Consider the following 26980-nt stretch of genomic DNA (forward strand, 5'->3'; position numbering starts at 1 on the left):
AATTAATTACAGCATATGTAATTAACTATAACTAGCTAAGAAAGAGATAAAGATGGCTTCGCGGGTGTGGGAAGCATGCATGCTCGGTTGGCGTCCGCTCAGAAATCCACTGCCTTGCCTCAAGATGCCTTTGTTTGCACACCTTTGGACCTCTGAAAATTGTGCTAACCTCCAGATTGTTTCTGTTTGATCTCAAGAACACACTAATGGCCGATCGGCCATGATTGGTGATCATCGGCCAGAACTGATGGCCGATCGGCTTATTTGGAAGTCGATCGGCTATGACATGTGGCCGGTCGGCCACTGCTTCCCAGAAATTCTTTTTTTTTTTGCTGCAACAGAGAACAAACAGAGGCATAGCAGTGTATTTGCAAGGAAATGTGTGTACCGTCACCCTCCTTATCATGTCTCAAGCTCAAAGAAAAGTGACACTTGGCTTCCGAGCCACCAACCAAGCATCTCAATGCATGATGGCCCAAAAACCAAGCTTGTACAAGCTTAGTGAATGCACAAACAACACACAAAATGCCTCGACCCTATCATGCAGGATCAAGGGTGTTGGCAACCAAGAAATGCAAGACGTTTCATTACTATGAGTATGAAACATCCCACATTTCTTGTGTTTGGATTAACGTCTGATCCAAACACATGCAATGCAACACACATATGTTATCTTGGCGTGTTTTACTTTGCTTAATTTTTGTTTACACATTTTACATTACCAAACCATTCCTTAATTGGTTAAGTCCAATGTGCAATTCCTCTAAGGAGAGGAGGTCAACCAACTCTCAAATGAAATGGAAAAGTGAAGAAATGAGGAAGGTGGCAGAAATTTGTGCTGAATTGGCATGCTAAAGACCTAAAAGCATGCAAGCAATACGAGCATAACATGTTGACGGCAAAAAACATCAAAGCTAGTAAAGAGCATCACACAAGAGGCATGCAATACATAGACTAAATAACCAAACCAGCTCTGGACAGAGCTTAATCACGCCAAAACAGAGGCCAAAACATGCTGAAACTAAGGCACAAAAGGCAAAAGAAGCTTGCTCATATGTTGGCTCACAAACAATGTGCAAAGCACAACTCTTAAAAGTATTGAAAGAGTGGGATATGTGAAAATGTAACAGTGATACATGCTCTGAAATCACATGCAAAATGATGCTATGGCATGTAAACAATCCAAGCTAAGCATCCTAGAGGCCCCAAAACTCAAAGCTAGTCAAGGCCATTTACACTACAACCATTCAAAGCAAAGCATATATGACCAAGACCATCCAAATCAGAGTTAAAGCATGCTAAAATATGAGCAAAATGTGCTGGAGCCAAGCTAACACATGCTAGAATGATGGACTAACTCATTAGGCATTCAAAGCTAGTAAGCAAGATTACACTACAAGTGTATGAAGCAAACAAGAGGTTGTAGACACCCCATTTTTGACCGTCCTCAAGACTCGGACGTCACCGTTTGAACACTCGGTGATCATCCATGTCCGTGTTCATTTTGAGATCCCGAAGGACTCGGCTACACACCTTGACTTAGGATCTCTCGACTTGACTGTTTTGTGCTTAGTTGTGGACCAAGAACTTGTTTGTTTTTGCACCTGAGGGTAGGAGGTGGCTTGTTAGCCATCCCCTAAAACCCACCGGCCGTGGCATGAAGCCACCGGCCTTGCTTTTTCTGCTACCGACCAAATATTTGGTCGGTCGACACTTCTGTTAGGTGTATCGACTCTTTGAGTGGTCGGCTGGCCATTTATTTGGCCGATAGTCTCTCTCTCTCTGGCCGATACCTCCTTTTTGCCTTTTTCAGGCATTGTGCATGCAGCTGTGCCAGCTGGAGTGCACGGACCTGTCCTCCATACACGTGTATGGAGGAATTTGCACCCTTTGCACCCTTTTGGTGTAGCTTCTTGAGGAAGCTTGGACCTTTGTCTTAGCTTCCTCAAGAAGCTTGGACCTCTGTCTTAGCTTCCTCAGGAAGCCTTGGCCCCTTAGCCTTAGCTTCTTTAAGAAGTCTTGACCCCTTTTGTTTAGCTTCTCTTGGAAGCTTAGGCCTTTGCCTTGTCTATATAAGAGGGCCCTTCCTCTCATTTGAGGAGGTTCAGCAAAATCATACTTATACATCTGATATATAATATATATCACTCTCTCTATATATATCTCCCTCTCTCTCTCTCTACATTTGTGTGTGTTAGAGGGCCTAAAAGTGTGTTTTGGTCTTAATTTTGCACTAAGACACCTAGTGTTACACCTTGCCTTGGTTATTGAGGTGTTGAGAGGTTGTTCTTGGAGCTTTTGAGTTGGTTTTGATCAAAAAAGGGGGCTAGAGTTTCGGTTCTTCAAGTGTTCTTCAAGGGTGAGCACTTTTGCTTTATATTCTCCATTCTTGCACTAGCTTTTAACCTACTTTGCATGCTATTTTGAGCTTTGTGTATAACATATAAAAGTTCTATTTTTTTGTGTTTAAGATACTTCATTAAGGTCACTTTGGTGTTGGGGGTCGTCCACCCCCTCTTAGGCCTTGTTTGGCCCTTTTTGTGCTTTCTTTGTTGAGCTTCGGGAACCTTTGTGTATTGGCCTTCTCACCACTGAAATCCAGAGGATTTTCAGTGGTGAAGAATAGGTTTTGAGGTCTTGCATAGGGGAGGGACACCCCTCTCCCTTTGTCTCTCTTTTGCTTATGTTTTTGGCTCATAAGAGTAGCATGCATGCTTAGTTGTTTTTAGCATCATTTCAGTAGGTATTTGGTGATATTTGGTGATATTATACCTCTATTTTTAGTTGGTTTGATGGTCCATTTCATGCATTATATGCTTGCCTTGTAATCTCATGTTTTGGCCTAACATGTATCATGTTGTGAGATGACATTTTAGCATGGTTTTGGTTTGACTCCATGAAGCTTTTAGTCCTATTTCATCATGTTTAAGGTCTGTCTTGGGTCTTTAGAGTCATGTTTGCCATGTTTTGTATAGCCCCTTTGCATTCTAGCTTGTAGGCCTTGAGTGTGTGAGCCATAAGCATGCTGTAGTTGGGTTGTTTTAGTGATTTGGAGTCATTTCCCATGCTATTTCAGTCCATAATCCATGCTTGCATGCTTGCATTCATCATCCCTTTCATGCTTTGAAGAGTCGTTCTTTTGTGCCTTGAAATGGGTCATAGTGCATGCCTTTTGTTTAAGTCATTTGGGATGCCATTCATGTGAGTTTTGGGGTGTATTTTGACGCACTAAAAACTCTGTTTTTTTTTTTTTTGTTGTTGCATAATCCATGCCATGTGTGGTCATGATAGTTGTAATGGAATGCTCCCTTTTATGCCTTAGTTTTAGGCCCATTGGTGTGCATGTTTGCATGAGCATTTGTCCATCTTTTTTTAGTACGCTTGGCCACTATTTTGGGGCATGGCTAAGGCCTCCCATTTCAGTTTAAGTCCATCCTTGTATATAAATTTGAGATGTTGCATTACATTGGTTGCATGCTTACATTGTATCATGTTTGCATGTTTGCATGTTGTTTAGCTAGTTGCATTACATAGTCTCGTTGTATGCTTGACATGTTCATATTGCATTAGTTTGGCTTGCATGGTTAGGTAGTGTCATGTTATATTAGCTTAGCATGCTCATATTGCATTGCATTAGTTGCATTACTTCGCATTGCATATAGCATACATACATAGCATTGTGTTTAGTTTGGGGTGTCAAACCAAACACGAGGAGTGAGGTGTGTTCGTACTCAAAGTGATGAAACACATCTCAATCCTCGGTCGCCAATGCCCTTGATCTCAATATGATAGGGCGTGAGGTATTCATTTGTTTTGTTGCATGCATTTACATTGATTTGCAAGCTTGGTGCCTTTGGCCATCATGCATCGAAATGCGTGACTGGTGGCCCGAGTACCAAGGGCCGCACTCCCTTGAGTCCATAACATGATGGGGAGTGTGGCCATGCATACATTGCTTTGAAATTTCCTTGCCATGCACTGTCTGTCCACTGCTGTAGCAAAAATAAGATTCTGCAGGAATAAATGGCCGGTCGGCCATTTTCAATGCCAACCGACCATCAGAGTCCAGCCGGTGACCCAATTCATGGTCGATGATCACATTTACATGGTCGGTGGTGCTCTTCATTGGCCGGTGGCATTCCAAAATGATCAGCGAATGGTTCAGAGGTGCCTCAAGAATTTTCACATCCCTCAGAGGTGCAGAACAGTGCAAACAGAGGCAACAGTGGCATGGTAACGGGTTTCCGAGCAAGGCAAATCGAGCATGCATCATCTACGCATTCCAAGGCAGAGCTGCGGCGGTCTCTTTAGTTTCATATTTAGGCTGTTTTTGTAATTAATTTGTTAATTAATTAGAATTTTTGTAATAATTAACTAGCTAGGATAGTTGATTCATTATTTGGCCTGTATTATTCTTTCGGACCCTCCGAGCGAGGGCAATTGTGTAATAAGTGTGTGTGAGTGTGTGCATGTCTTCCAACCCACACTTCTTTCTTCCTTTTATTTACCTGCTTTCAATGGTTAGTATTAGGCATATTTAAATTAGCATACCTTATGCTATGCATGCGTGCATTCATTCATCTGTATCGCATGCACCGGGCTCGGCACATCATACTAACTGCATGGTATTTCAATTCCAAGTTGAATACATGTTATCTGTTGCATTTCATATGCTATGTTTAGAATAGCCGAGCCTATCTAGGTTGCATTTTTGCATGTGTTGCATTAAGCATTTCAGCATAGTTAGGATTCATGCATGTTCACTAACTAGTTTCTGTTTTGGCTTGGAGTACTCGGTAAGTTTTCATGCTTTAGCATCCTTGCATGCGTGTGAGTGTTGCCATGATAGCATGCTTTACCATGAGGCTATGTGCTTATGTGATATAACTGCCTGAGTGCCTGTGGGTGAAGGTTGGGTTATTTGAATTGGAACGATGCATTGAATGCGAGTTTTAAGCCCACTCAAAAGTGGCAAAACCGCGTTTTCTAAACCCACCCGAGGGTGGCAAAATCTGCATTTTTAGCCTACTTGCGAGTAGCAAATCGTTTTCAAAAACAAACATGAGATGTTTTGTTCCAACTTAGACAACCCAGTCTATACTTGTATGCTATGTGCATCACGTAGTAAATCTAGGCTAATAACCGGAATAAGAGCATATAATATTTTCAAAACTCGATATCATGGTTAGTAGAGGGCGAGCGGGGGTGCTCATAGCTGACCTTCCCCAATTGTACCCAAGTTCCCGAGCCGAGGCAACTTTGGTGATAACGGACATGTGGCCTTAGGTAACGAGTCGGGGTTTCCTAAATTCCCTCAAAATAAATATTTAGGTGGCGACTCTATATCTGGCAAAGCAGTCCATGTTTGGCACTTCTTTCTAAAAAATCTGTTTTCCAAAAACGATTTGCCAGATTTGGACTCTTTGATGATTCATCGGTCTTGCATTGCACTCTGTGAGATTAGACACAGAACCGTGACATTGAGTCTGAACTGTAGTGAGCCCAAATGAACAAAACGGGATTCCCTCCCGGGGCGTTCGGGGACATCTACAGAGGTGCTCTAACCAGCCAAAAACAGAGTTATAACATGATAAAATAAGGCCAAAAACATGCTGAGATAAAGCCATGAAATGGTAGAAACACATGCTCAAAGGTTAGGCCATCAACACATTCAAACAAGACAAGAAGAGGGGGGACCACCCCCTCCCATTTTGGACCTCAAAACCACCTTTCCACCACTGAAATTCCTCTGGAATTCAGTGGTTAAAGGGCCAAAAAGAGATAGTTTCAAAAGCTTTAAATGATAGCCCAAAGCTTAGCAAATAAGCAATAAAAGAGGGTGGACCGCCCCTAACTCCAAAAAGGACTCAAACCAACACTTTTAACACTTCAAAATAGAGGTTTTTGCAGTTGACAACTAGGCCAAAATAGCATGCAAAGGTGGCCCAAAGTAGAGTACAAAAACAAGCTTAAAAGGGGTAAAACCTTACCCTTGAAGCACAGCAGCTAAAAGGCAACTTCTGAACCAAAAACCAGCTTTAAGAGGTCCAAACAAGCCTTAAGGAATCTTAGTTTCAAAGTGAAGGTGTTTAACTAGGTGTTTTAGTGCAAACATGTGAAGAAAACTCACTTTTAAACACAATATAGCACAATATATATAGAGAGAGAGAGAGAGAAAGAGAAAGAGAATTCTAGAGAGAGAGAGAGAAACTTTAGCACTAAAATTTTCTGAACCTCAAACAAGGGAGAGGGACCTGTCCTTATATAGAACATACAAGCCAAAGCTTCCTTGACAAGCTAGAAGCTTGTTTGAATCCATCCATACACGTGTATGGAGGATACACTCAGTGTGCAACAGCTAGCACAGTTGGCACACAAACTATCTGAAAAAGCAAAAAAAGGCCGCTGGCCATCATTTGTGGCCGACCGGCCATCAGTGTAGCCGACCGGCCACCACTGATGGCCGATAGGGACTAACCCTGGCCGATGGGTCACAGGGCTGGCCGACAGGTCACCTTCTTCCCCCAGAAGCAGAGAAGTAAGCTCTTGGTCCGCAACCAAGCACAAAATAGGCAAGTTGAGAAGCTCCAAGGCAAGCCGCTCAGCCGAGACCTTTAGGGGCTCAAAACGAACACGAACATAAATGATCATCGAGTGTTCAAACGATGACGTCCAAATCTTGAGGACGGTCAAAAATGGGGTGTCTACAAAGCCCTCCAAAGCATCAGCCAGACTGAGCATAAAGAACTCAGCTAGACTGAGTTATAAACATGGCCTCAGCCAGACTGAGTCCTCCAAAGCCTCAGCTAGATTGAGCATGAAAAACTCAGCCAAACTAAGTTAAACATGGTCTCAGCCAGACCGAGCCCTCCAAAGCCTCAACCAGACTGAGCATGAAGAACTCAGTCAGACTGAGTTAAACACAACCTCAGTCAAACCAAACCTGTCAGGCTCAGTCCGACTGAGCCCGACTCACCCTAAATGAGCAGTTTTTATAACTTCACTTTATTACAAATTGTCGTGACAAGTGTTTTTGACAAATTTATGGCAAGTCAACTACATGTTATGCTTTTTTCATTAATAGATCTCCCTAGACAAGTTCTTGCACGTTCTTTCCAACTTTCAAGTAACCTTATTATAAACGCATGTTCTTTACAAATTTCAAACAAATTTATTACGACCCCAAGTTTTTTACAACTTTCAACCATTCTTTACAAAGAGTTCTCTCAAACCACAAGATAATAATAACAACTAAAACAAAACAAAACAAAACAAAACAAACAAACACAAAAAAGAGCCACCCGCCCAGTCCTCACTCCCCTTCGCTAAACACCAGGTCTTCCTCTTCCACCCCCTCATCTAGGGGAGTTTGGGCAATGTCCTCCTCTACTACCTTCACCAGACTAAAGTCCACATCTGGGAACAGCTCCTACGCCCTATATCTAAAGCTCGTCCAGCTGCTGTCCCAGTACTAGCTTATTTCATGCTTATAGTAGTCTGATTGCTGAAAACCTTGGATTATCTCTTCTTCGGTCCTCCCAGCAGCAGCCACTCCTGATGGCCCAGCACCCCTTTCACCCTCTCTAGCCAAGCCCCTCACCACCGCTGTATCGATAACCATTTGGAATTCAGGAGACCCCTTAAACTGCTCTACCGTCGCCACTTACAGGTCCGGATAGGCTACCCTTTTAGATGCCATTATCTTGGTTAACTCTGCCACCTTGGCCTCTCCTCCCCCAAGGCCTTCTTTAACTCCGCAATGCGCACATCTGCTTCTTCTTTGTCTTTTAGGGCTTGGTCGCGCAGATCTTCATTATTGGTGAGGGCCTCTTCCAACCTTTTCTTGGCAGTGTTGCAGGCTTCTTGGACTTCGCCTACTTTCTTCCACTTACCCGCCAGCTTAAACTCTAGTGATACCGCCTTGTGGCACACCACTTCCAATTCAGATTTGGCGACTGGAGCTCGGAGGCGACCCCAGCTTGGCTTACACTGGCACACTCGGCCAAGTACCCCTGCACCACCAACAAAACCTCTATCTTCTTCGCCCTCTGCTCATACGCCAGCCCCTTCGCATAGGCACTGCGCGCTGCCTTTCTCTAGTCCGCCGTCTCTGCCCTTAGATTCTATAATTGCACATACACTCCTTCTAGTTGGGCCTTCAGCGACTCTGCCACCATCTTCACCCCCACTGCCCTATCCAGTAAGGCCGTTGCTAGGGTTACTGCTTCCATTTACGTCGAGCATAACCCTCTCACGAGGTCGACCTCTGTAACTTGGGCCATACTTTGCACGGCCGTATCCTCCACGACCCCTACCAGTTGGTCTGCTACGACCTTGGCTTCGCCCCCATCCCCTGCCAAGCAGTCGCCCACCTCGCGAACATAATGCATGGCGGTCTTCAGTGCAACACTGGTCTCTTCTCTACCCGCCCGCTCCCCTCCCGGCTCCTAACTTGGTGGCACCTCTTGTAATGACACATCCTTGGAGGGCAGCTCAACCGACTGATCGGTTTCTCCTAACTCCTTTAGACCACCCGATTCATCCACCACTTGGCCTTTAGATAACTTGACCACGCCTTCCTCCGCCTCCACCTCTGCTCTGGCCTCTCCCCTCTGACTTGGAGACAATTTCACTACCCCCTCTTTCATCTTCTTTCCCACCAGTCCTCATTACCCCCTTCTGCAACCACCTTCATTTTTTTCTTCTTCAACACTGCTTCCATCTCCTTTTCGTTTCTTTCCTTCAACGGATCGACTGGCGTCCACAAAGGGACAAAGTTGGTTAGGTCCTTCTCTCCCAATGGCTTGGGGTGTGGTCTAACCGACCTCTTCATAACCACCTTTGGCACTAGGCCTAATTTTTTCTCTTTATATTTCTCCGCCTTTGTAAAATCTCGTTTTCTTCCTCTTCCTAAGCTTTCCTCCTAGCCTTCATCTCCTTCGACTGGTCGCGGCCCTAGATTCAGGGCGAATAGGGCTGAGGGCTGGACGAGGTTGTCCCATTTCAGTCCCTCTCTCTTCCTCCAGTCCTTCACCCGTTTCACCCTATTCCCCGCCTCGGCGTCTAACTTCGACTCCCAAGACTTGGTGGGGACTTTCCAAATTGTACACGCCCCTCTTCCGCCGCTTGCCAACACAAAAAACTATTTTGGCCGCCAACCATTCGCCAATGATGAAAGTCCCGCCACCAATCCCCTTCCCGCTATGGCTTGTAAAGTCACCTATGTCTGATGTTGCCCTAGCACCTTATAGTAGGAGAAAAACCCCTGGTCACCGCGGCCACGCGATGGCACAGGCGAACAATATTTTCCACACGTTTGGCATCAGCTGCCTTAGAGCCACCTCTAGGCGGTTTAACACATCCACCACTAGCTGTGGAAGGGGCAACCATAGGCCCCCACGCAACGCCTCCTCATACAGTGCAAACTTCATTGGTCACGCATCCGATGCCCTCTCTTTCGTCGTCAGCAGCTTTAACTCTATGTCAGCCGAAATCTGATATTTGCTACGCAACTCCGCTAGATCCTCTGTCGTTAGAGTAGACTTGTCCGCCTTCGTATGCCAGTGGTCTGGCGTCACTTGACTAATCGGCTGCACCGCCGAGATCATTGTCAACCCTAAGGGCCACGCCGGCCGCTCTGTCCTCCTCTTCACCCTATACTGCTCTACTAACTCCACTCCATCATCCTCCCCCAATGCATCCACTCTCATAGCTAGTGCTTTGTGTTATGTTATCTCTTTCACGTTTCTTACTATTGCTTCGATTGTGGGAGCTAGAAAATTTGCAATATGCCAGACAGGTCAATCTCTTGCGATGAAGTCACTTAAATCTAGAATGTGCTAGTTTTTTGCAATCAAGTAAGTAAAACACACAAGTCCAAAAGAACAAGGTTTACCTATCCCCCACGGATCGCAGTTAAAATTCGCTAGTTTGAAATTTCGCACATCAATTAAACCCCTGCCTTTTCAACAACCCATTTTTCCAAACTCTTCTCTTCCTACACCTTATTCGTCTCCCTCCTCAGCGGTCCTTGTTGTACCACATGTACGGCCATGATCCTTTCCTCGCCCCACTAATTCTCTTTCCCCTTCCCCATCTATTCCACTTCACATCAACACGTGCTTTTACCCCTTCGAGCTCTACGCGTCATCACTTTTTCTCGGCCCTCTTCCAGCTCGGCCACCTTCATGGTTAGCCCTCCTCCCATTCGGCCATCCCGATCGGCCACATTCGTGGTCAGCCCTCCTCCTGGTCGCCCATCCAGCTCAGCCACCTTCGCGGTCGGCCTTCCTCCCGTTCGGCCATCCCGATCGGCCACCTTTGTGGTCGGCTCTCCTCCTAGTAGCCCATCTAGTTCGGCCACCTACACGGTTGGCCCTCCTCCCATTCGGCCATCCTGATCAGCCACCTTTGCAGTTTGTCCTCCTCCCGGTCGGCCATTCAACTAGGCCACCTTTGCGGTTGGCCTTCCTTTCAGTCACCCATCCAGCTCGGCCACCTTCGCAGTCGGCCCTCCTCCTTGTCGGCCATTCAGCTCGGCCACCTTTGCAGTTGGCCCTCCTCTCGTTCTGCCATCCTAATTAGCTACCTTCGCGGTAGGCCCTTCTTCCAGTTACTCACGGTCGACCCTCCCTACTGTCAGCGACCTCGCCGCTTGGTTGCTTCCCATCCATCCCCTCTCGCCTCCACCTTTCTTATTTCCTTCGTTGGACTAAAGCTGCACTCGGGAATGGGGGACTACTGATACCGATGGGCACCTAAAAGGGCCCAACCCACGGATCAGGACCCAGTCCACATTCTTGTGATCAAAGCCCAATAACATCAATATTAGGCCAAGACCAATAACATCCAAACACTTGACAAACAGGGGCCTAGACACATAAGCAGTCAAAGATCTTGCAAAGTTGTTGCACTACACATCAACCATTAATGAGGCTCTCATAGCATTAAATGCGACAACCTCCTCACATCGGAATATACAAACTCCCTATGAACAATACAAGCTATAACATAGACTTTCGGCCAACACGACAGGCTGGAATGAACAAGGAAATGATGAGCAAAGGATATAAGGAAGTTTCCGAGACACATCAAAGATTAAGTTTTTCATTTCCCCTCTTCTCTCTCTCTCTACACAATCAATCTCTCATATTCTAACTTGATCGTCAGAGGGTCTGTCGGGGGATTACCTCCCCCATTGGACCGTTTTGCAGGGGTGCTCTACGGACTTCAGGGCCAGTAGATCTGTTGGAAGCTTAGACCAGCCCGACCCATCTCTCATCAGGAAAACTGTTTCATCACTGTACATTGCCATCGTCTGAACTTGTTTTCCTACACTTGCTAGCCAATTTAACTAAAGAGCAATGACAAAACCAAGATCTGGCTATAGTGACAAATGATCGTTTATTAACCCTAAATATTTTACCCCCTCCCTTATGGTTGAATATTGCATTTTAAATACTCTCGCTCCTTTTTGTTTGTGAAATGATATAGTTATTGATGCACCTTCTATTCTATGTCAGGAGCACAAATTATATATGGAGGTAGCAGCGGCATTATGTGAAGAGCGAATAATTTGGATGGAAGATTGTGTCCCGCTCATTCGGAACAAAGAAAACCCTAATTACTATAGCTAGCAGTGTAATATCAGCAAGACGGCTACTAGAGGATGCTTTTGTGCCATCCTAATATTTCTCTAGGATATTTACTTTACCAAGAGACAAGAAGGATTGAAAGCTTCTTTAGTGAGCACAAACCTTGTTGTATGATATATGAATTAACTGATGTATATGTGCTGGATTTTGTATCAGTAGCATTTCATATACTTGAGAAGTGATGTTTGGTGTTACTTTCACTTTTATCCCTAACATTTTTTAAGAGATGAGAAACTTTTGATATGGTTGGGAAGGTCGGGGTTGTTTGGAGTGTCCTAAATAAGTGCACTTTTTGACTTTTTGGACTAAAAAGTTGAGGAAAAAAATATGGTTGTTTGGGATAACTTTTTGACTTTTTATGAAAAATGTGTATTAAAAAATTGTATAAATTAGTGTATAGGAGAAGATTGTGAGGAAATAGGCAGTACGGTGAGGAAATAGGCAGTACGGTGAGGAAATAGGCGAATAGTGTGCGCAGAGTGTACCTAGGATATGATTTCTTGCTTTTCGTGTATTGAATTAGAGGTGCTGTTCGGCCCGTGGGGGCCCACCACGGGTTCCGTTTTGTTAATCAAAACCAATCAATGTGTAGAACTCACTGGGTACTATATGCTTGTAAAAAATCACGCTGATCGGATATCGATAGATATCTGATCGAATTAGTTTTTTTTTAACCGTTAACTATAACACCATCCATTTTATAAATTGTTAACTGATTTGATCATATATTTACTGATATCCAATCAACGTGATTCTTTATAGGCATATATTACTCGACGAGTTCTACACATTCAACTGTTCAGATTATTAAAACGAGACCCGTGATGGTCCTCTACGGGCCGAACATCACTATGCCATTTGTGCACCTAAAACCATGCAATTTTTCCCAAAAGTCACCTCCGGTGTTGGACCGTAGAGCTGTTTGAAAATGTAATTATGTGTAAAATTAATTTTCTAATATTTTTTTTGACGAATAGTGATAAATTTTTAACTTTTGGAGTAACTTTTTGACTTTTTCAAGACATGCCAAACTTGGCCGAAATATTGTTTTTAATTTCTGCTAATTTGTTTACATTTTTATGGTGCACTAACTGTAGTTTTGGTGCATAATACAACAAATTAAATATGAACCGTTAGATCTGAATTAAGAGAACAATTAGCCTTTGATTGACACACCGCTGGAAAATAGACTTTTAGTGGCGTTTAAAAAACGCCACTATAAGTGCCAAAAACGCCGCCAATTCCTTTTGCGACGCTTAGCACCAAACGCCGAGGACGCAGCCGTCGCTATAGCTTTGTGGCATTTTAAAAACGTCGTGATATTAGTATAGGCGGTGTTTTTAAAAACGTCGTCAAATGTCCTACTAAACACACGCTGACATCACTGACAATATTTAGCGACGTTTTGAAAAAACGCCGTCATATCTTTTTTAAAAAATATGACCGTTAGTAAGTAGGGTTTAAGAGGCGTTTGTGGAAACGCCGTCATATACCTTTTTTTTTTTTTTTTTTTGAAATTGTGCAAATTTTATTTGATTGAACTAAAAAAATACCTGTAATGAAGCATTAATTGACTTTCTCATTCAATCAATCACCATTACCTACAAAATTAACATATCCAAAAATCATGTTTTAACATTAACCACAAACTAATATACATCCAAAAACCATGTCTTAACATTAACCACAAACTAACATATATCCAAAAGTAATGTCTTAGCATTAAATTTGTAGTCTTCACTGGTCTACATGCCTGCATCAGAACATAAACTGCAATCAGATTCACCAAAATAAACACAAATTAAAGAATTTGTACCCAATACTTATAAACAGTACTTGAAGAAGCACTAACAAGAAAATTTTATCACATACCAAAAAGCACTAAATACATATAAAGAAAAGGACATACCCAAAGACAATACATACACATATGAGAATCATGTAAACTTAAATAAACAATGATCTCATCATAGCATAAACAAATTTAGAGGCCATTTGAGTTATTACTTTTGAGAGAAATCAAAAGAATGAAGACCAAGAGTTACCTAAGATGGCAAAGAAATTAGATGTGAAAACGACGGAAGGGTCTCGAGTAACACCAAAAACTGCTGATATAGAGTCAACCTGAAAATGGGCATCAAATTATCACTAAAATACTAACTACAAAATCCTCAAATAATCAGGTAAAATTGGAAAAAGAGTCATGCTACTAGAGAGCCTCCTTTATCAGTCTCTCTGTAAGAGCTCTCGGGAGTCCCATCACGCTATCGGTTGTTCCTACCTGCATATAGCAAAGCACTAATTGATGTTAATGCCTGAAGACCATTAATAAAGTGATTCGTCCGTAACTCCATGATAGCAAATAAAGTTCTTCATGATTAAGGGGGGAAAAGACATAAAGACGGAGAAAGATTTGGAAATTATTGATGAACAGAGTTGCATTGGAAACGGATGCTAAAGGGCATTCTTGACATTTACTATTTGGGAACAAGTCGGACAATGAGAGAGCATTTTGGGCCATGGACATACGAGCCTTTTCTTTAACCGATTCTATCTACTATAAAAAGAAAAATAAAATTAAAAATAAAAAAGGAAAAGGGCAAAAAGCTATTCCAAAAAAAGTTTAATCTGTTCTTTTCGAGTATAACCACTCTGCTTAGTAATGGGTCAGCTGAGCTCATAGTATATAGGCCCCAGTTTGGATTTTAGCAAGCCATACTATACTATGGGCTTGGAGGTATTTGATTGTCCTTGTATTATGCACATACAATATGAATGTGCCTCCTATGACTACAATTTATCAACAATGACATTAGAAATTAGAAGATTAGGCAGACATCAAGAAACCAACCACTTGTTTAACGTAGGGTAGTATCAAAGGATGTTCTATGATCAACCCTCCAGCAACATTGAGAACAAACCCCTCCTCAATCTGGACTCAGAGAAAGAAAGAAAACAAAAGTCGACTCGTCAGTTGATCAAATAATACAACCACCACCAATTATAATGAAAACATACTAAACTAGGTTATCAATGACTTGATCCAGTATGTCATGGAAATAAATCTGCAAGTCATCACCACAGGTGTAGTTTCAACATATTATACATGATAATTCTTTACGGAAAAAAAAACACACGAAGGATTCACAGTGCGAAAAGAGCATCAACCAACAAACACAACACTAGAAAATAATACTTTTTTGCATAAAGAAAAGGGAATGTCATGCAAATTAAAAGATAGATATATTGGATTACAAAATATGAAATATCTTTGACAAAAAAGTTCTTGCACATCAAAAATTTCAAAGTTTTCTAGCACACCTAGCAACTAGAGAAGCTTACACATCTGATGATTATAGAAAAAATTATACTAATAACAATAATTTCTGAATATTTACACCCATGAAAAAGATGAGGGTTATTGATAGTTCTAGTTTGCTTAAAGTTTATTAGGCATTTATCAAGCTTCAACAAAAGCATTTGTGCTATAATTCCACATGAACATCACAGGTAAATAATGTATTTCTACGTTCCAACAGTCTTTCTCAAATCCCAAAGAGTGAAGAATTTTTTTTTTTTGTAACCCCAAACCTATAAGCTTGCCCCTATAAAGAATTTGTTTGCAATAAAAGATGGGTAAAGAAGGATAACTTTTTCAACCTACACATTATTGGTTAAGTTATTAGGTTACAGCAATATATGACCCTAGTACAAGATACTTTTAGCTCACCTATCAGAGAACATATAATTGGTGTCATGTCACACAATCATTTCTTTTTCTTTTTTAGCTTTGGCCTGGTATATGTGTCAAATAATTTGAGTTATTAATTGGTCTAAAATCTCTTATGTAATAACAAAAATCTTCAGAACAAGTCACAAGGCATTGAGGTCTTAAAAAATTACAAAAAAAACTTCACTTATAAGGATATCAGAACAGGTCATAATGTAATGAGTAGAAGTAAATTGTACCTCCACTTTGTCCCATTTTCCTTTTCTGAATCCAGTCTTGAGATTCATAACAAGAACAGAGCTCACTGTCGGTTTGACATCCGTCTCTTGATTATCAAGAGAAATGAAACAGGACATACTGTGTCAGCTGTTATTAAAAGTGTTGGTTTGACATCCGTCTCTTGATTATCAATTGTTTGAAGTTTCAATATGAGGGCATCAGCCTGAGATGCAGTGCAATTTACACCCAATCAATGGACGAGACTGGAACCAAAACTATTCCATCTTAGGACAATGCATACAAAGAAAACAGCCAAACAGAATGCTAGAACTTATCAGTGTAATATATTTAGATAAGAAGAGTGCACAAACTATATAGCTTAGGAAGAAAATATGATATTTATACATCTGTAGATTCTGTACACACATGATAAGACAATTTACAACCTGCTAATAGTAGTTAAAGACGCACTTATTAGGCACCATAAAAGCCCAAGGCATCAACTGTGGCTTTTGCTAGGCGGCCCTTTCAAACCCACTTAGTACCTAGTACCTAGGTCCAACCCAAACTGCATAAGGCACAAGACTCAGAATAGGCATGCCTCGGTTAAAAAAGAGATTGGTAAAGTAAAAAATCACATGATAATTAAAGAATGACATAAATGAAGCAAAAAATGCAGATAATGAGCAGCACCCTACAGAAAGATTCAAATGATAATAAAACGATTCAATATTTATTCTGGACCTGATAAATATGAAAGCATGACAAGAACCAGGAATCTAGGATGGTTGATAATCACTTCCAAAAAACAAAAAGTTACAAGTCAATGCCAATGTAGGCCTTGAATACTAACCTTTGAGAAGAGGCTTTAATTTGGACTCCAACCAGTCAACGTTTTTCTCTAAGTAATCCATACAATACACAAGACCTAGTTGAACATAGTAGAAAAGAATTAGCTGTAAGGACATCTAGCTGGAAATTCTTTGTTAGAATTTAAGTCACTAATATTTTCAAACATTAGAGATTTCTCGGAGAATAAAAGGCAACACATATGATCATGTTTATAACCTTTCCCAATTTATTACTATATCTCAAACTGTTGCACAAATCAGCCAATCATACTTCTTTTTCTCTTTCTTTAGGATGCACATGATACTAGAATTAAACTATTAAAGTAAAATTCTCAAGTGACTGTGAGAATATGTGTTCTTCTCGGATTAGGATTAAGTGTCCTATGTCTATTAGACTTCTATATATTTCAGTAATGTATTCATGTAGGGTTAGGAATTAATTAGTGGTACTCTATATAAATGATGTATGTATTCTTTGTTCAAATCAATTCAAGACTAATATACAGTTTTGTTCAGAAAACTTACATGGTATCAGAGCTTGGTTCGAAACCCTAATCTGAAGGATTCGAAACCCTAGCAACCATCTCTGTTCGTTTTCGTCTGGTTCGAAATCTCTGTTCGTTTTCGTCTGGTTCGAAATCAACCCAACCATCGTGATTCGTCTGTCCATCGCGATCCATCTGGGTTCAGGTCAAGACCCATCGTCATAACCTGCTGGTTGTCTGTTTCTGCCTCTTCCGTGCCTTCTTGTAGAGTCGAAACCCTAACAGCCGTAGCCTCTCTGTTCAGTCGCAACCCATCGGCTGTAAATCACGATCAATTACCGCCCTTGCATCATCGTATCTCTCTCAGTCCTCGTCGGCTTCATCTCGGTTCATCATCGCAACTCCCTCTCGCGATTTTCTGACTTTGGTTCTCTCTCTCTCTCTGTGGCTTCATCTCGGTTCATCATTGCCGGTTCATCATTGCGACTCTCTCTCGCAACCCTGGTTCTCATCTCTCTATCTCTGTCTCCGTGATTTGTTATCAATAGTATTAAAACCCTTATTCCTCTTTGACCCATTAATCTTTAGTTTATTACAATAATGGACCCTAAAATTCAAGCTATTAAATGTAAACTCAATGGTGGCAATTATGCCTATTGGGCCAGTGTTATGAAGAATTTTCTTCTTGGTCAAAAAAAATGGGGCTATGTTTCTGGTTCTGCTCCTCGTCCATCGGACCCAAAAATAGAAAGGTATTTGTCTTCCTGTGACACTTGGGATTGTGATAATGCCCAAGTTCTTACCTGGTTTCATAACTCTGTGGATGACCGTATTGGAATGATGTTTTCCAAGTACAGTACTGCCAAGGAAGTATGGGATTATTTACTCGGTGTTTATCAGCAGTCCAATTTTGCCAAGCGGTATGAGTTGGAAACAACTATTCAGGGTGCTCGTCAGCGGGATCAAACTATTCAGGACTTTTATATTGAGATGACAGGTCTCTGGGATTAGTTGGCTCTTATGGAACCACCTAGTCTCAAGATACTAGACGCTTATATTGAGTTTCGGGAACAGGGTCGTTTAGTCCAGTTCTTAACGGCTCTCTCCCCTCAGTATGAGGCTATTCGAGGTGGCATCCTTCACCGATCTCCTCTTCCCTCTGTGGATGCTATTGTTCGTGAACTCCTCTCCGAGGAAACTCGTCTTAAGACGGCCAGTCAGACTTTGCCTCCTTCTGTGTTCTTGGCTCCTGCCAAGCCGCCCTTGTTATCGACCCCTCCTTCTCATCAACTTCAGGCCACTGCAAAACCCAAGAGAGGACCATTAGGGCTAGATGAGTGTGCTTTCTGCCATCAGAGGGGTCATTGGAAGAACAATTGTCCTAAAAAGGGACGTCAGCCTGCTCCGTCTTCTCAGACACAGTTCCGCGGTACTACTTCGAGTACTTTCCGACCTCCTGCTGCTTACACTGCATCTACTCCGGCTCCCGATCCTGACTTGGCTTCCCTGAGTGCTCAGGTTGCACAACTTCAGCATATCTTGTCCACCTCTCAGTCATCCCCATCTGCCTCCGCTCTTACCTCTCTTCATTCAGGTTTGCTTGGGTCCTCTTCAGGTATCCCTTCTTCTGTTTGGATTTTTGGTTCTGGTGCCTCACATCATATGACTCCTCACCTTTCCTTACTTCAAAATTGTATTCCCCCACCCGTTCCTATTACTATTAATACTGCTAATGGATCTGGTATGTCTGTTTTATCTGTTGGGTCTGTCTTACCCTCTGCCATGTCTGCTGTTACTATTCCTTCTGTCTTTTATGTTCCTCAGTTATCTGTCAGTTTGTTATCTATCAGTCAACTTGATGCGTCTGGTTTTGATGTTATCTTTTCCTCTTCTGTCTGTTGTGTGCAGGATCGGGTGTCCAAAAAGCAGATTGGGATCGGTCGTAGAATTGGAGATCTCTATGTGGTTGAAAGCTTGCATCTCCCCTTATCTACCTCTCCAGCTGCACTTTCCTCGTTTCAATTAGATTCTCAGTCGAGTCAGTTTTACTTATGGCATTCTCGTCTTGGTCATTTGTCTGTTGACCGCTTACGGTCATTAGCTCAGTCAGGATTGTTGGGTAAAGTTTCTCCTAGTCAAATTGATGAATGTCAGGGGTGTAAACTTGCTAAAATGTCAGCTTTACCTTTTAATAAAAGTACGTCTATTTCTGTTTCTCCTTTCTCTCTTGTGCATACTGATGTCTAGGGACCCTCTCCTGTTCTTACTAAAGGGGGTTCAGTATATTATGTGTCTTTTGTAGATGATTGCACCCGTTACACGTGGGTTTATCTTATGACTCATAAGTCTGACTTCTACCAAATATATCGTACTTTCCAGTCTATGGTCACTACACAGTTTGGATCTACTATTAAATTGTTGCGGTCTGACTTGGGTGGGGAATACTTTAAAACTGAATTCTGTGAATATTTGGCCAACTTGGGTACCATTCACCAAACTTCTTGTACTGATACACCTGCCCAAAATAGCCGAGCTGAACGTAAACACCGATATCCTCCTCGAGCGCGTCATCCTCCAAAAAGGTTGGGTTGGTCTAATACTTGTTTTTCTGCTTCCTATCGTACCTTTTTGTCTGCTATTCACTCTTTTACAGAACCTCAGTCTTACAAGGAGGCCTGTCAGGATCCTCATTGGGTTCAAGCTATGGAGGATGAGTTGTTTGCTCTACAGAAAATGAGTACTTGGGAGTTGGTTCCTTTACCTGTTGGTAAGAATCTAGTTGGTTGCAAATGGGTCTACAAAGTCAAGACTCATTCTGATGGTTCTCTTGAGCGCTACAAAGCTCATCTGGTGGCCAAAGGTTTCTCCCAGGAGTATGGTATTGATTATGAAGAGACATTTGCTCCTGTTGCCAAGATGACTACTGTCCGTACTTTGATTTCTATCGCTGCTGTTCGTTCTTGGCCCCTTTATCAGATGGATGTTAAGAATGCTTTTCTTAATGGTACTCTCACTGAGGAGGTTTACATGCGTCCTCCCCCTGGTCTTCACCATTCCTCTGGCCAAGTCTGTCGTCTTCGGCGTGCTCTATATGGTCAGAAGCAGTCTCCTCGTGCTTGGTATGATCGCTTTCAGACTGCTGTTACCGAGCTTGGGTTTCATCCTTCTGCTTCCGACTCTGCTTTATTTCTAAGATATACCTCGGCTGGTTTTGTTGCTCTCTTACTATATGTAGATGATGTGATCATCACTGGCTCTGACTCTTCTGCTATCTCTGAGGTCAAGCAGCATCTCTTTCGCACCTTCGAAATGAAGGATCTGGGACCATTGCGGTATTTTCTTGGCATTGAGGTGGTTTCTTCTCCTAAGGGTTACTTTCTGTCCCAGGGTAAGTATGCTAACGAGGTTATCCATCGTGCCAGACTTACTGACACTAAGCTGTCTGATACCCCCATTGAACTTAATGTAAAGCTCAACACTACTGATGGGGTTCCTCTAGATGATCCTACGTTGTATCGCGAGCTTGTGGGTTGCTTAGTCTATCTGACAGTTACTCGCCCTGATCTTGCCTATGCTGTCCATGTAATTAGTCAGTTTGTTTCTCCCCCTCGCTCTACCATGTAATTAGTCAGTTTGTTTCTGCCCCTCGCTCTACACATTGGGCTGCTTTGCTTCGAATTCTTCGTTATCTTCGCAGTACTATCTTTCAGGGCTTGCTGTTCTCTTCTACTTCTTCCTTAGACTTGGTGGCTTATGCTGATGCTGATTGGGCTGGTGATGTTAATGATCGTAAATCTACTTCTGGTTTCTGTATGTTTCTTGGCGATTCCCTAATTTCTTGGAAAAGCAAGAAACAGCCTGTTGTTGCCCGTTCTACTGCCGAAGCTGAGTATCGTGCTATGGCTCATGCTACTGCTGAAATTGTCTGGCTTCGTCAGCTCTTATCTGAGTTGGGCGTCCCTCAATCTTCCCCAACCTCTCTCTATTGTGACAACCGAAGTGCTATTCAAATTGCTCATAACACAGTCTTCCATGAACGGACAAAACATATTGAGATTGATTGTCACTTCGTCCGCCAGCATCTGCAGTCTGGCTTTATCTCGCTTCCTTTTGTCTCTTCGGCTCTGCAACTTGCTGACTTCTTCACTAAGACTCACACCACTGCTCGGTTTCGGTTTTTTCTTGACAAACTCTCAGTGTTTTCTGCTAAAACACCTTGAGTTTGAGCGGGGGTGTGAGAATATGTGTTCTTCTCGGATTAGGATTAAGTGTCCTATGTCTATTAGACTTCTATATATTTCAGTAATGTATTCATGTAGGGTTAGGAATTAATTAGTGGTACTCTATATAAATGATGTATGTATTCTTTGTTCAAATCAATTCAAGACTAATATACAGTTTTGTTCAGAAAACTTACAGTGACACCTTAAAATAAAAAGAGATACCACAATATATGAAACACATTGAACATAAAGAATTAAGTAATTTAGATGGAGAAGAAGACCTAAGCTACACTATGAGTTTGTGGTAGTGAATACGAGATTATGTCAGATTAACAATAAAGTTCGAATTAGAAGTAATGATAGCACTTTAAAAACAAAATAACAATCAGTAGGCCAAAACAACTCTTTTCAGCATACTGCACCTAGATTATGTAGATAGTGAACTTAAAGTGCATCATTTAAGGATACAACAAGAAATGAGGACAGAAGAGAATGGGCAGACATGGGAATAGCCTCAAGCTACACTGGCATGAAATAATTAAGAATCCATCAGATAATTAGTAAGTAAGAAGGGACTAATTATCTTATTAAAAAAAAAGAAGAAAAGAAATAAAGACATTAGGCAAAATAACTTTACAGGGATAATGTAAAAGGAAGTATTCAACCAGGGGTAAATGATTTATAATTTCTGGGAAATAAGCGGGCTCAGACAACAGTTTTTTGGGGGAAATAGAGCCATACACAGACTATCAAGCTTTATTGGTGAAGTTATACCTCAAATGAATAGAAACGATTTTGCTTAAGACAAAACCCATAGTCGAAAGAGGCTCAACTCCCTTTTCAAAATAAGATACTAAGGAGACTGCACATTGATTAATAGTGAAAATCCAATAGCAATTCAGATCTTCAGCTTAGATCCCTTCAACTCTAAAGATGGTATAGGTAATGATGGAGAGAAAAGATAACGAAAGGAGAAGGAAGTGGATAACATTGAGCCACTGAGTACCTGCAACAATTGTTTATATATAAATTTACTAAGATTTTTTAAAATACATAAATAGAAGTTATTATACAAGGATTGCATTAGAAAGGTGTAAAAGGACAATAGTGTAAGTAATGTACTATACACAGTGAATTACCTTGGAAAGGGTTGGTACAGTTGTAGGATTGAATTCTTCACAAATGATTTGGATCAAATGGAACACATATATGACCTAGAAAATAGTTGAGGAAATTAATAACAAGAAAGAAGCATTATGCTAATACTGAGAACCCTATGGCTAAACAAGTATACCAAGTACAAGTGACACTAAAGAACAAGCATTCATGACTTTTTTTCTCACAAAATGCAATTCAAATTCTTATCTTGCAACAAACATTCACTTTTCTTCTATTCTCAAGAATTTTATACTATAACAAGTGAAACTTTCAAATATGCTGGTTATTCCTATATCACAAATGATAGATACAAAGAAACGTTTTTATGACTATTCTCATTGCCCTGAACCAAAAGTATGATAATTTTCATTACGCTTACACTTCATGATATGAACAATTTTCCAACAATCATGCGAATTCAGGAACAGAAATAAACAACCTATATATACATGGAAATAATCTGCAATAGCCGCCCTCTGTTCATTATTCAACCTGAGGATTGATGGCGATAGATTCCAAATGTTCAAAAGTCATAAAACTAGCAAAGCAGAGAATAGAAATTGCGCTCCTTGGTATCATTTTTCATCTTATGCATTTTTGTTTTTCATGTTCTCAGAAACAAAAACAATTAAAAGTTCTAAGACAATAAATTTTCATCCTACTGTGAAATCAACATAATTAACCAAAGCAAAATTTTGGATCACAATGCCAGTCATAAAGTAACAAAGGAGGTTTTCAGTAGCTTAGAAGTAAATCAGTACAAATTGGTTCAACACATAGCATCTTGCCACACATGAGTAGAAAGTTTCATTTGGAGAGATTAACATAGTCAACCAATGTGAGCCCATCACAAAACAAAAATCCAACCACCACCACCACCAAGAATCAAATTCATCTAACAATAATTCCAAGAAGTAAGAATGATAAGTTCTTTGATATTGAAACAGTACTAATGTGATCAAAAACTCAAAATGTACATATTCAACTCCACGAGACATCCAAATCAAACACCAGTTTCGAGCTAGAGAGAAACTATAGCCAAACTAATAGCATGTACAAATGCAGTCAAACGAAAGGACAATTTGTCGACATGAACAAACCGAGAAGAGAGAGAGAGAGAGAGTACCGATTCAGGTTCAGAAACAAAGTAGACTATTCGCCGCCATCGGAGCTTGAAATACGAGTAATCAAGGGGTCAGAGTTCAGATCTGAGCTTCTGGAAATCACTGAATCTCTGAATCTCTGTAAATGAGACGGTGGAGCTCGCTACCTCGCCGGTGCAGCTTCGAAATCGCTTCGGTGGAGCTTCGATCTGAATCTTCGACGGAGCTTAGATATGAATCTTCGATGGAGATTCGAAATCGCTTTGATCTAAATCTTTGATGGAGCTCAAAATCGCTTTGATCTGAATCTTTGATGGAGCTCAAAATCGCTTCGATCTGAATCTTCGATGGAGCTCGAAATCGCTTTGATCTGAATCTTCGATGGAGCTTAGAGAGGGTTGAGAGAGAGATGTGTGCGTATAAGGGTTGAGAGAGATAGATCTGAATCGCTTAGAGAGGGTTTCGATTCAAAATAAAGCTTCACAAAACGAGGCGCGTGTGGCTACCGCATTTGGAGGCGTTTCAAACGCCTCCTATTATAAAACGGTGCCGTTTTGTGTAATGGAATATGCGGCGTTTATAAAACGCCGTTAAATGTTAATAACAGTAACGTTTAAAAAAACGTCGTTAAAAAAACGCCACCATAACCCCTTTTTCCTGTAGTGACAATATAAATAATACTAAGCAAAAAAAAAAAAAAAATTGAAAAAATAAAGTCGTTTGGGTGAATTTATTTACCAATAGAACTCATATTACTAACTTACTGTTATCATCTATGAGGTTAAAATAGTATAATTTGATGATGTTGCTAAAATGGTGCAGACGTAATTTAATTTTATTTATTTTTATTAAAAAAATATTATGTGTGGACTCTGTTATTAGAGTGGAGGTTTTTGTCAAATTTAACATGAGATAGAGAGGCCTATTGAATATAAATTTAAAAGAAGAAAAATATTCTTACAAACATAATTTACATACATAAAATATACTTAAAATGATGTAATGGTATATGAGTCACAATAATGAATGTTTTGAACCAAAATTTAAGGATTATAAAAAAACATATGGTTTTTTATGAAATTTTTATATAAAAATTTTGTTTGACTATCCAAAAAAAAAAAAAAAGGAAAAATGTTGTGGCATTTTAGCCGTTAACATTAGCCCATGAGGTAATTTTACATGTAACATTTTTTTTTTTTGGGTACAATTAATTAGGGTGACATTTTAGCCGTTAACATTAGCCCACCATGCAATTTTACATGCAACATTTTTTTTTTTTTTGTACATTTTTTTTTGTGTACAATAAATTAGGGGTGAGTATGATTTATACTGGTTAAATTACACACCAAACCACGAGGAAGGTTCAAATTAGTTTAGTTTAGGAGTAAGCTATAGATCCAATCATTATTTTTGATTTTATAAAATTTGAAATCAATTAAATCATGAAAATTTTAGAACCAGATCAATCTAAACTAGTAAAACACAGTTTGATTCAATTTAAAATCACAATTTAAAAAAATCTTATCATCATTCATATATATTTGAGTAAATTATAGATACGCCTTCTAAAATTTATTTAAAATATGAATTGTCCCTTAGAGTTATAAAAATTACATCTTGTCCTTAAACTTTCTAATTTCATAACAAATGGACCCTTATTAATAAATTATCAAGTCAATTTACATTTTTTAATAATTTCATAAATTTAATTCAATTAATAATTTAGGTAATTTTATCATTGTATAAAAGAGCAGCTAGAAATTTATTTTTTCAAATAATTCTATTAAATAAAAATTTTTGATAAGGAAATGTTTGTAATTTTTTAAACTACAGGAGGCAATCTATATTTTAAATAAATCTCTGGGGGTGTAATTGTAATTTACCCTATATATTTAATAGAAAATTGAATCCTGTTTTATAATATTTTGAAATACGCCAAAACCTCACCATGTTTGGTTCCAAAAAATTAAGTACAATTTTCAGAAAATTGAGTTTTTTATTTTCTATATTTTTTGTTTTTAATGATTTTTTTTAATATTTTACCTAATTTTTTTATTTTTTAGATACACCTTATCTAAATACGTTTAAAAAGTATATAATATTTGTGAATTTTTCTTTAAAAAGAATTCATCAAATATAAAATATATATATATATATATATATATATGATAATTCAATTTGAATTATGACTATTTTTAAAAAATAAATATTTTTATATTTTGTTGTATTTAATGAACTTTTAAAGATTTTTTAATAAATTTTTTACTTTTTAAGCATACTAAAAGGGCGAATTACAAAGTCCCTATAGTCTGGGCCTCGTGTCACTATGATTCTTGACTTTTCAATTGTGACACATTTGATCCTGAATTTTGAATCTTGTTTAAAATAAGGACAATTGAAGATACCATTGCTCAATTTCAATGGCAAAATTGTCAATTTGATTAAAAAAATAAACTAATTTGACAAAAATAAATGTCAAAAAAATATTTTTGAATTTTAAAAAATTATTTTTACCCACCAAAGATAATTATGTAAAATTGATAAATCTTTTACTTACTTATTTATTTATTTATTTATACCAAATTAATTTTTATTATGTGTTTGGATGATAATCATGTAACGGTTTGTTGTTTTTTTGATACTTTTCGATATTTAATAGATGGTTATATTTATTGTTAACAGATATTTTTTTGATGATTATCACATAATGATGGTTATTAGCCTTTTAATGTGTAATCGATATATTGAACATATGAAATGTTTTTTGTTTTGAATTTTTTTTATTTAATGGATTGGTCTAATGATGATAAAAAAGTTGTCACCATATTTGACTTTTGAAAAAATAGAAATTAATTTAATGAAAATAAAAGCAATCACCAATTATATGATCATCATATAAACATACATTAAAAATTAATTTGTTAAAAATAAATAAATAAATATGTAAAAAATTTATCAATTTGATATAATTTTATCTTTGGTGAATATAAATAATTTTTAAAAATTACAAAATAATTTTTTAGATATCTATTTTTATCAAACTAATTTATATTTTATCAAATTAACCATTTTGCTATTGAAATTGAACAATGCCTTTTTAATTGTCTTTATTTGAAACAAAAATTCAAAATTAAGAGTGAAATGTGTTACAATTGAAAAGTTCTGGACTAAAGTAACATAAGTCCTAAACTATAGCGACAGTTAGTGTAATTCACCCATACTAAAATTAAGTAAATCTACAAATTAAAAAAAAATAGAATATTAAAAAAATTAAAAATATACAAATACAAATACAAATACAAATTAAAAACTAAGGCTGGGCATAGGGTTATCCGACCCACACAACCCGCCCTACCCGAATTGAACAGCACATGTATGGGCAGTTTCGCAAATTAAATAAGGTAGGATGCGGTTTGAAATATATAAAATTTTCAGGTTTCGAGCGGATTGCGGTTTTGAACCGCACCCGCCACAACCCACTCGCACTTAGCCAAATATATATATATATATATATATATATATATATATATTTTCTTTTAAAAAAAAATGGACCATTC

At 39.4% G+C, this 26980-nt stretch overlaps 2 protein-coding genes across 2 annotated transcripts; one reads left to right on the forward strand and one right to left on the reverse strand.

Annotated features, from left to right (window-relative positions):
* Positions 1 to 13263: 13263 nt before the first annotated feature.
* On the reverse strand, positions 13264 to 15769 carry LOC114306848 (uncharacterized). The gene is made up of 5 exons (XM_082889736.1): positions 15624 to 15769; positions 14678 to 14719; positions 14506 to 14586; positions 13700 to 13935; positions 13264 to 13407 (listed from the first exon to the last, which is right to left on the reverse strand). Exons 1-4 carry the CDS (start codon positions 15738 to 15740, stop codon positions 13864 to 13866), a joined length of 312 nt encoding a protein of 103 aa, XP_082745862.1. The 5' UTR covers positions 15741 to 15769; the 3' UTR covers positions 13264 to 13407; positions 13700 to 13863.
* Positions 15770 to 17539: 1770 nt separating this feature from the next.
* Positions 17540 to 17950, forward strand: LOC145800021 (uncharacterized). The gene has a single exon (XM_082889678.1). The coding sequence runs from the start codon at positions 17540 to 17542 to the stop codon at positions 17948 to 17950; it is 411 nt and encodes a 136-aa protein (XP_082745804.1).
* The last annotated feature ends 9030 nt before the right edge of the window (positions 17951 to 26980 follow it).

Source organism: Camellia sinensis, chromosome 9 (assembly GCF_055761805.1).
Source record: "Camellia sinensis isolate YWXY chromosome 9, ASM5576180v1, whole genome shotgun sequence".
NCBI classification, from domain to species: Eukaryota; Viridiplantae; Streptophyta; class Magnoliopsida; order Ericales; family Theaceae; genus Camellia; species Camellia sinensis.